The sequence below is a fragment of the Octodon degus genome, unplaced genomic scaffold (assembly GCF_000260255.1).
Source record: "Octodon degus isolate 3935 unplaced genomic scaffold, OctDeg1.0 scaffold00007, whole genome shotgun sequence".
Taxonomy (NCBI): Eukaryota; Metazoa; Chordata; class Mammalia; order Rodentia; family Octodontidae; genus Octodon; species Octodon degus.
In genome coordinates, this window is record NW_004524583.1 from 29,233,241 (window position 1) to 29,244,622 (window position 11,382).

At 45.8% G+C, this 11,382-nt stretch overlaps 1 protein-coding gene across 1 annotated transcript in view; it reads left to right on the top strand.

Moving 5' to 3' along the window:
• Window positions 1–11,382, top strand: part of Ttc9 (tetratricopeptide repeat domain 9) — a 64,249-nt gene that overhangs the window by 25,987 nt on the left and 26,880 nt on the right. The window contains exon 2 of the mRNA XM_012517186.2: window positions 11,237–11,328. Within this exon, the coding sequence (XP_012372640.1) occupies window positions 11,237–11,328 (92 nt within the window). The remainder of the gene's footprint in view (window positions 1–11,236; window positions 11,329–11,382) is intronic.

Genomic DNA, 11,382 nt, shown 5'->3' on the forward strand with positions numbered 1-11,382 from the left:
AAGGAAGGTTATTACAGAGACTGCCCAGGCAGAAGAAATTATCAGCAAAATTTCAGGCAGGTTACTTGAAGCAATCAAGTCAGGGCACAATGCTCTGTGGCCGCCAGCAGCACCATGACCCAGACCAAGGGCATGTGATGATGGCTTGGGCCTCGCCACCCTGGGGCACACGAACAAGTTCGCAGAGGAGTTCATTCGTGGGTCCAAGGGCGATGCAAGCCAGCACCAGCAAGGTGACAGCAAGATGTTCACTGGAGGCTTGAGCTGGGACCCACATGAGGAAGAGCTGGGAAGGTTTGTCCTGACCTGGGCGAGCTGTGCACTGAACAGTCAAAGCGAATCCAGCCGCTGAGAGACAAAGAGGGTTTTGATTGGTGTGGTCCAAAGATGCTGCTGGTGCTCCCAAGATCGTGGAACTAGTGGCACGTGGGTGGGTGGCAAATTGACAAATCCCCAAGGCCAGTGCTGGGAAGAGGAAACAACCCCAAAGGCTTGTGTAGCAGGACTGTGCCCGCAAAAGAACACATTAAAGAGCAGTTTGCGATGGTCAACGGAGCATCTGCAGGGGGTGGCAATCACCAGAGGAATTAGCAGCCGCACTGAAGGGGAAGGCATCGGAGAAAGCAGGGGTGCTAAAGAAATCCATCCTGCAGGGCAGCAGTCTTCAGATTGTCTCCTGCTGCTCTACTGATTACTTTGGGTTTCTTCGTTTTTGTCTTTGAGCCCCAGTCCCTGTGCTTGCCTAGGCAGGTGCTAAGTCTGCTGAGCTATCTTGCCAGCCCTCTACTGATTACTTTGGAAAAGATTTTTTAATGAATACAACACAATGATATCCAACTATATATAGCCCCCAATTAGTTGTTTTTTATTTTACCTTGTCCTTTGCTATCTGTTATGACTCAAAGTGGATTTGTGTTTCTACAAATTTTTATTTGTATGATTTCATGTTAAGCCCCAAGTAAATGCTTCCTTATATGGTTGTTTAAAATAAGTCAGAGGAGCCCAAAGAAGAGAGCAGAAAATTAATAGAGCATAATAGACTACAAAACATCATGAAATAGAATATATACACATTATGGAAATCCTACAAGCAAGAGAAGAGAAATGGTTTATTTGAAGAAATAATGGACCCAAATTGCAGATCTTATGGGGGAAAAATGAATATAAAGGGGTCTAGAAGCTAAAAGAACTCCAGTTAAGGGTTAATTTAAAGAGAATCACACAAAAACACATAATGGAACACCTAAATCAAAGACCAAGCAAAAGATATCTTAAAAATGGCAATATAGGGCAGCGGAGATAGCTCAGCAGACTAAGCCCCTGCTTAGGCAAGGACAGGGACCAGAGTTCGATTCCCAGCATCACATGAGGCACTGGCCTCACCCTGGACATGCTGAGCCAGCCACCAAGTCCGGGTGTGATGGTGCACGCCTGTAATCCCAGCACTGAGGAGGCTGAAAGCAGGATCCCTGTGAGTCTGAGCTGGGTAGTGGGACTCTGTTCCAAATACATTTTTTTTTTTTTTTTCAGAACCAGGGATTGAACTCAGGCCCTTGCACTTGCCAGGGAAGGGCTTATTCCACTGATCCACCTCCCCAGGCCCCCCCAAATACATTTTTTTAAAAAAGGCAATATAAAAGCAATATGTCACATAGAATGGACAGCGCCAGAAAATTCTCATTAGGTTTTCCTTCAGAGTCCACAGGCGAGAAGTAGCAATATGATTCAAAGTGTTGAAAGAAAAAAGTCAAACAAGAACACTGTATCCACTTAGATATGCATCCAAAATGTACCAATAAAAAAAAAAATAAAATGTACCAATAGAATTAATTTTAATTTTTTTAAATACAGTATCCAGAAAAACTAGCCTTCAAAAATTTAAGGAGGCCAGGGAGCTAGCTCACTCGTCTAAACGTGTGCCTGGCAAGCACTAGGACCCAGATTCGATCCCTGGTACCGCGTGGCATGGTGGCCCTGTGCCATGCCAGCCACTGAAACCGGGCATGGTGAAGCACGCCTGTAATCCCAGTGCTGGGGAGGCTGAGCTAGCAGGATCACTATGCGTCTGAGCTGTGTAGCGAGACCCTGTACCAAAAAACACCAGCATCCTTGGATGAATATCAACACCAAATTCATCAATAGAACACTATCAAATTGAATTCGAGAGCACGTTGGAAGAATTGTACACCATGCCCACATGGGATACATTCCTGAAATGTCAGGATGGCTTGACCTACAAAAACAAGCCACTGTAATAGACTACATTAACAGAGAAAAGGAAAGGAAGTCTACACTCATCTTCATGCAGAAAAATCATTTCACAACATTCAACATCCTTTCATTAAGAAAACTTGGAATAGAAAGAAATTACTTTACATAACAAAGGACATTTATGAAAAGCTCACAGCTAGATCATACTCAATGGTAGAATACTGAAACCTTTCTTTTAAGATGAAGAACAAGATGAAGATTCTTTGCTCTCACCCACTTCTATACAATGTACTGTCAGGGGGGCCAGGGAGAGAGCTCAGTAGAATAAGCGCTTGCCTGGCAAGCACAAGGGCCTGAGTTCAATCCCTGGTTCCACCAAAATTAAAAAAATAAAAAATAAAAAAATTCTACAGTATACTATCAGAAATTCTAGTCAAAACAATCAGATGAAAGAAGGACAAAAATACAGCAAGACGGACAGACAGACAGACATTGGAGAGAAGTAAAATTACCTCTGTTTGCCAATTATGTATTGAAAACCATAAAGATTCCACAAAATATAACATGTTAGACATAATACACAAATTTAGCGACATAACAAGTTATGGTGCATGCAAAAATCAGTTCTATTTTTATACACTAACCATGTATAATGAAAAGATGAGATAAAAATCCACTTACAATAGTACTAAAGACAATACTCAGTAGTAAAATAAACCAAGGAAGAAATGTATTTGTACACTGTAAACTACACACCATTGCTGAAATTAAAAAGACACAAATAAATAGAAAGATATCCTTGTTGATGGATTGGAAGACTTAATGTTGCTTAGACATCTATACTATCCAAAACAGTGTACAGATTAGATGCAAACTTTGTCAAATTCCCAACAGGACTCTTTGGGAGCAGAAATACAAAGATTCATTCTAAAATGTATCGAGAAGGTCAACTGGCCTCAAATCCTGAAAAAGAACAAGATTGGATAACTCACACTTCATGAGCTCAAATTATTACACAACTGTGTCTAAGCTATTACAAAGCCACAATAATCAGAGTATGGTTCTGGCCTAAGGACAGACAGACAGACCAATGGGATGAAATATGGACCTCAGAAACAAACTTTCACATATATCAAATGCACTCCATTAAGGATGTCAAAACCATGTAACTGCAGAATGAATACCCTCTTGTATAGGCGGTCTTGGGAAAACCAGATACCTGCATGCTAAAGAATGAAGCTGAATTCCTACTTCTCACCATGTACAGCAATCAAGTCCAAATGGATAAAGATTTCAACACATCCCCAAATTAGAAAATTCCTAGAAGGACGCGCAGAAGTAAATCTTCCTAACATTGGTCTTGGCAATGACTTCTTGAATACAACACAAAGAGCATTGGCAACAAAAATGAGAAGACATTTGGGCCTATACCAGACTTAATTTTTGTGCATCGAAGATCATAATCAACAGGGTCTGAAGGACACCTATAGGAGAAAATATTTGGAAATCATACAAGGCACAACATTTTCTTTTATGAGTAAACTCTCACTGTGCTTCCCAGGCTGACGTCAAACTCGCAGCCTCAAATGACCCTGCCCCCTCAGCCTCCTGAGGAGCTTGTATTGCAAGTGTCCACGACATCCCTGGCTCAGAGGGACAACATCTTAAAGTAGTATTTATAATGGCATTCCTGTAGGATACAAAATCTAATAGCTGTTTGAAGTATAAGCATAGCTAGTGAAACCCAGAAAGGAGACTGAAGCATCCACAGACCAGCAAGAGAGGAAAGATTTTTGGGAAAAACAGAAAAAACTGTGTCACCAGAGCCCACTGAGACCTGGACCCAAGGAGAAAGAGCCATTCATCATAAGTATAGAAGGCTGGGACATAGACACTGCCAAAAGCAGGGGGCAAAGCAGGCAGGGCACAGGGAACACATGCCAATCACTCTCTTCTCTCATCTTGCTGTTTCACATTTTGCCAAAGCTGAACAGCAGCAGGAAAGGAAAGGGAACCAGTCAGTGCAAGGTCCAACCTCCAAGTGCTCAAAATGGACAGAAAGGGGCAAAGAATGGGAGGTTGTGGGCAGAATGGAGCTACAGCATCTTCCAATTAGGAAAAATCCTGAAGCTCATCTGGGGCAATCCTCCAAGCAGTCTACATAAATGCTCTACTTCACTGCTAGTACCAAAAATTCCACAGGGGAGGAAAGAGTACTTTCTAGGTGGAGAGACATCATTTAGTTACCAGCCACATGGAACAGCAGCCAAGCTGAGGTGGTAGGAAGTGATGGGCGAAAGGGCAAGTGCTGGAGAAGGAAGCCAAGTTAGTACTGTTCACAGTGTAAGTGGCAACTACAGCTAGCTGAAGTCTAAATGGGAAGCCCAACAGAGTGCCAGCACTCAAAGCAGCTGATCAGAACTTGGCTGACAACATTAGAACTCTGTTCCTTGTCTGCTTTTTTTTATTCCTGTGTGCCATTTAACTTTTCAGATGGGCCCTGCTCCAAGTGGTAGGCAAGATAACCATGGATAGTCTCTACTTCAAGGCCTCCAAACTTAACCCAAATATAAAATGATCCAATGAACCTCTCTCTCTCTGTCTCCTTCACTCTCGCTCTCCTCTCTCTCTCTCTCTCTCTCTCTCTCTCTCTCTCTCTCTCTCTCTCTGTATGTATGTATGTATGTATGTATCTGATGTAAAGCTCTGTCTCCACTTGATTTGCATGTTCCTTCCTGGACCAATTACTGTGTTATAGGAATATGGAATCCTGGAGTAGGTGCTAGCAAGTAGGGCATTTGGTAGATGCAGGTAGCAACTATGACTGATACTTTATCAGTCAACATGGAATAGGCAAAAGAAGAGACTCTTGAGGAAGGGATTTTAGCAGAATCCAAGAAGAGATTCATGGCACTCAACAAGGGCTACAGCTGACACTGGAGATGGAAAAGTTTTGAGAGTGGACAAAGTGGTTGGAAAAGGATAGGATGGGAGACCTTACTCTTCAAAATAAGGCTAGGGGGCCAGGGAGATGGCTCAGTAGAATAAGCGCAAGGACCTGAGTTCAATCCCCAGTTCTGAAAAAAAAAAAAAAAGACAAAATATGGCCAGGCTATAAAAGCTCTGAGATTATAGAAAAATTTATTGTCAGAGGAGGGAGAGGGAGATGGGATGAATGAAAAATGAAGTGCCAATAACTACATCTGGGCCTAAGTAGTTAAAAGCCTCTCAGTATGTAGAGATTGAATAGAGATGACAATGGACAATAGACACGCTTTAATTTTCTCAGGTAACTTGTGGAGCTCTGTACAATTATACAACATCCCCCAAATGGCTCTGGTTTTGCTGGCACGCAACCAAACTCTGAAAAGCTTAGATTCAGATAAAAGATTCAAATACATGACCCATGTACACTCAACCAACTGAGCTCAAGGAAGAGACAAAGCTGCACAAGCCATCTATGTAGGAGGCTTGTAAGCTCCAAAGTCATTTTGGGAAGAAAGGATGTTCTAGGCTACTAAGGACAGCGGTCAGTGGGAGAAACAGAAGCTCTGGGAAACACAACCAAGCCCAAGCCCAAGCGCACATGGCCCATTAAGCCCACGAGCCCTGTAGCTGCTGCTGTTTATACATTCCTTTCCTTCAAGATAAAGCCACACACATCTTCTTAGAGAAGCCTCCAGCATATCTCAGCAGTAACGAGTTATCGCACCAGTGATTTGAGTTATTCCACCCGTAGGATTCACTGGCATGTGTCCAGGGAGTGGAGGGGCTTTGATGACACTGTGCCGAGGGGCTGTGAGTACCTGAAAGCGGCAGGGGCTGTCATCTACTTCCTGTGACGTCTCTAAGTGCATCCCTTAGGGTTCATTAGAGGAACATCAAACACCGACAGCTCCAGCTGTCACTGCAGGGCATTAGGGGAACCACTGGAAGGCAGAAGGGAGCACTATAGCCCTGCAGATGGGCTCCCAAAAGGGGGCCTGGAGCTCCTCAAAAGAAGCAAAAGCGATGCCTTCTTCTTTCTCTTTTTATTCCATCCAAGCTACAAGTTTGTTGACGGGTACCACCCACAGTCAGGGTCTTCCCTGCTCACGAAGGCAGTCATGGAGCCGCACCCGGAACTGTGCTAACCAATCTACCGGGCAGATCTTACACAAGTGGGCACCACATCCAACTATCTCAGGGAGCAAGTGGCACATTTTAAGGCCACTAGTGATGAGAAATCAAAATACTACTTTGTAGCCATCTAAATAAATACCTAATTCCTCAGGGCAGGGCTATCCTTCTACAGCAAGCCACCCACACCAAGGACCTCCAGGGCCCTGTTCTCCAAGACACACTTCCGCCATCTCACCTTCGAGCCTGGCACATCAGGTACGAAACAATAACGGGTCTGCTTGGCTACATAACAGTGAAAACAAGAGGGGCGGACCCCAGAGGAGACAGTGACTCCATTTACTTTTTCCTGCAGTCACTAAATGTGGATCATTTCATTTCCTGGAATTGAACCAATCTAGCAACAACTCCACTGTGTGAAAAGCAGACAGAAGAGAGAAAAAGATCCCGAGCTTTCCCTTCCACTAGAACCTGGTGCTCCAAAGAGGGGCCATGGCCTGCAGCCACAGGATTACCTGGTAGGGTGTTAGAAATGCGGAATTGGAGGCCCCACCCTACACCGGCCAACTTAGAGAACTGCATCTCTAGCCCTCCGAGCAGTCCACACCTACGTCAGTCTGAGAAGCACTGAGTTTCAGACCCCTAAACCCAGGTTTGGATTCCCTTTCATATGAATCTTTGCTCAGTTCCTAAAATAGTGCTGCGCACATGGTCAATAGTTAATGAAAGGTTTGAGACATTCTCCCTGACACTTATTTGATCGCATTTGAGGTGAGAGGGTATTTCACAGAAACTAAACCACGTTAGCGCATAGCTTAGACAGAGACAGAAGTGCACCAAAAACAAGCAAATAAAACAATTTCAGACATACACACACAGCTCTGCCAAGCGAGACAGATGGGCATAGTAATTCTCCTCACTCCACCCCCCGCCCATAATTCTTCCTCCCGTCCTCACTTCTGCTGTCCTTTGTCTGAACTGGCACTAAGCTCCTTTGCTGTCTGGCTTCTGCCTCAGAGACATGGTGGTGCCACACAGCTTGCTAATGTCCTTTGCAGCTGACCCTAAAAGCCAGCGTCTCTGGAGATGCTGTGCCTCTAAGCCAAGAAAAGCAACAACAAAAAAATCACGGCTTGTCAGCACTTCTTCCTTTTTAGACAATGACCAATGTATCATGGTAACCCAGGGCATGTGACACTTCTGACAGGACCCGGCTTTACACACAGCCATGAAAACTCAGGCCTTCCAGCCCTCATTTTCCCCTCTCTGTTCAACGCCATACACCGCTTGAAGGTCCAAGGGCCAGGGGCTGGTAAATATTTATGGATTAACTGGATTCTGCCACAACATGATTATGGATTCCAATGACAGCAGCACTGAATGAGTAATAATGTCCCCATCTGTCAGACACTTACGCTGTCCTTCCAACAACTCTGTGGAGTCATTAGCCTCCCCCATGTGTAAGTGCGGGAATGTGAAGCTGTTCAAAGTTGGATAACTTGCCTGGGACATAGCAAAGGTAGAATTCCAGGCCACACTGGCCCAAGTCAAAGTCTCCTAACCACAGACAGTGGGCGGTCTCACTTGTGAGGAAACACTAGACTGACGGAGGAGCAACCTTTTACTCTGTGTGCTCCTATCAGGATCAGATGGGATTGAGGACATGAAAGCGTTTATAAAAATAAGGAACTAGAAAACACGAGGAGTAGGGCTGGAGAGAGAGCTCAGCAGCAGCAGCGCCTGCCTGGCAAGTGTAAGGTCCCAAGTTGATCCCTGGTACTAAATAAATAAACAAACATAAGAATTTTATACATTAAGCTTGTGTCCAACTAGCCCTCAGTGCTCTACAAATGGCAACTCCACACATGAAAAAATGTTCCCCTTTTTAATTACAGATATCCCGTTAATTTTTACTCACAAAATTAGAACACATTTTGCAAAGATTTGCCATGTTGTTGGTAAAGATACTTTGAACCTGGATGTTATTGGTAGGGGCACAAGTTAGCTATCTTTCTAAAAAGCAGTATGCTTCAAGGCCTTCTTGGGGTGCATCTGTGGCACTACGACAGCTGCTTGCCTAACACTCAAGATGCCTCCAAAAGTCACATAACTTAGCCGGGAGTGTAGCTCAGCAGTGGAGCATTTGCTAGCATGTGTGAGCCTCTTGGTTAGACATCCAGAACTGCCGGGGGGGGGTGGGGAGAAGAGGACATCCTTTCTTTCTTTCTTTCTTTCTTTCTTTCTTTCTTTCTTTCTTTCTTTCTTTCTTCCTTCCTTCTTCCTTCCTTCCTTCCTACCTTTCTTCTTCATCATTTCTTACAAGGAAAAATAAATGAGGATAAAAATTTATCTATGAAGAGAGCTTCCCCATAGATTCTGGGGCCGGATTGCTTGGGTTTAAAATCCAGATCTGTTGCTTACTAGTGGTGTGATCTTAGACAAATCTCTGTGATTTGGTGTTTAAAATGAGAACAATAATAATGACACTGAGCTCACTACTTTGCTAGTTAAATCAGCTCTTGTATGTGAAGTGTTTCACCCAGTGCTTGGCACAAAGTCAACCTGACATATACTGCATCTATTACTTGTTATCTCACCGTTATCCATGACAATGAAATCTGTCTGTACAAAACACTTAGTAACATATCCTATGGTACAGACATAAAATTGAGTATCAGACAGCCACTAAGGATCAAGTTGCAGGGGATGGGGTTGTAGCTCAGGGTGCTTGCCTAGCCTAGCATGAGGCCCTACATTCAACCCCCAGCACTGGAAAATAAATAAATAAGGAAAAAATTTTTAAAAAGAGGCTTTAAAAGAATATTTAAGAATATGTAATACAAAGTTGAAGAAAGGAAACAATGGTTAAATGGGTACTTTCTACAAATATAGATGCATAGAACACAATTGGTAAGAATTACATTTAAAAGTAATAAATGGGCTGAGGAGATAGCTCAGCGGTCTAAAAGCCTGCCTGACAAATACAAGGACTGTGGCTAGATCCTCAGTACAGCCTGCCTGGTAGCGCATGCCTATAATCCCAGCGCTGGGGAGGCTGAGTCAGGAGGATTCCTATAAGTCTGAGCTGCATAGTAAGACTCGATACCAAATAAATAAGATTATTTTAAAAAGTAATAAAGGATGTAGCACGGTGGTGGTATAGGGCTGGGGGTTTCTTCTTTATTCTTTTTTTTTTAGGACAGGGTGTACAGGGTGTACAGGGTCTCACCAGGTACATAGTGATCCCCCTATTTACAGCCTCCCAGGATTACAGGCGCAGGCCACCAGGCCCAGTCTCAATCGCTGCCTCAGCGAGGCCCGGTAGCCCTGGGATGGAACTCACTGGGATTGAACTCACTGTGTCTGCCTAAGCAGGTGCTTTAGTCCGCTGAGCTATTTGGCCGGCCCTCTTCTTTATTCTTTTCTGTGTGTGTCTGAAACTCCTAGAGCCCGGCAGTGCCTTATGCTTCAGTAGGTATATGCGTCACCTGGCAGTCTTCCTTAGATGTGGCTCCTGTGTCAGTCAAAAGGACTGAGAGTTTGCAGACCTTGTCCTTCGAGCAGGCCCCTGAGTGACGCCGGTGCTGCTGGCCCAAGGCGTACACAAGGAGCAACAAGCTCTTATTCTGTGCACTGCCAATGCGAGCATTAGCAGCAAGTTTTTAGGGAAGAGCAGCAGACCCCACAGGAGAGCGGCTCAAAGGACAGGCTGCTGCGAGTTTCTGATTTAGGAGATGTGCGGTGAAAAACCAGAACTTGCATGGCAAACAATTTCCCAGATGAAACTGATGCCACAGATGTAGGAAACACTTTCTTTAAATTTTGTTCTTAGCGTGGTAAAGGAGGGGAAGGCACTAAAATACGGCTGCCGTCTTCACTGGGTACAAAATCACATTCAAATTCTTCATCCTTGGTCTTCCACAGCTCCCCCTAACCACTTCCACTTAGACCACAAAATCTAACCACACACGTTAATTTCAAACATTCCAATTTCTGCGATTTCCCCCTCTGGCTGACAGGTCCCACCGGTTGGTCATTCCCAGATCCTACCAGTCTTTCAAGGTCCTCAAAGGTCAACTGATCCCAAGCCTCGTAAACCACCATTACTCATGAAGCCGCCCCCTGACCACTGCGCTATTCTTGACACTTTGTCCCGTGCTCCCCGGTGACACTTTCCCATCTCATATGGTCTGGTGACTGCTGTAGGTAGTGTCTCTCCCAAAGGACTGGGAGTTTTTAGGGTGCCGGAGTAACTCGCCTGTCAACGTTTGCGTGTTGGCTGTAGGAAATCCCCAGCAGACAGCTGATAATCGGGGCTCACAGAAAGAATGGAACGGATGGAGCCGCGTGCGGAAGTGCACGGAGGAGTCCAGGCATGGAAACTGGAGCCTCGCACTCGCAAGCCTGGTGACCCTGGGAACAGGTGTCTCGGCCGCAGCGGTCTGTGATTCATCGGCACAGCTGCGTGCACACAGAGCGAAAGCGCAATCAGGCGCCAGGAATACAGCGCCCCACGCGCCGACGTGCGCACCGTGTTCTGGGCGGCCCAAGACACACCTCGGCCACAACCTGGACCCACAAAAAGGAGCACCTGCCGCTCAAACTACGAATGCCTCACGGGGTGAGGTGGGATTAAAGCCTTGGCCTGTGCCTTCTTCCCTTGCTTCTTGTAGAATCCGTTCTTAAGAAATCTATGGAAGGTGAGTCTGCCTGCGTTCCGACACCGCCATGCCCTCTAAGCACACACACGCACAAGCGCACACGCGCGCAAGCACACAAACGCGCGCGCGCGCACACGCGCCCTTCCCCCCTTCGTCTCTTTCAGGCTCGGCGCGCCTCCAAGAGCTGGGCTGAATGGGAAAGCGCAGGGCTGTCTTTGTCATTACTCTTTCCCTCCTCGGAGCAGGCCAAGCTCCTTCCGGGCCAGCGACCGTCGCTGTCACCCCGATCGGGCCCGAGGGGCCCCCAGACCGATAAGCCCGAGGCGCTCGCGCCAGGGTGCGGGGGGGCGGAGGCGGGGCAGGGCGGCGCGGCGCGGGGGAGGCGGCGCGG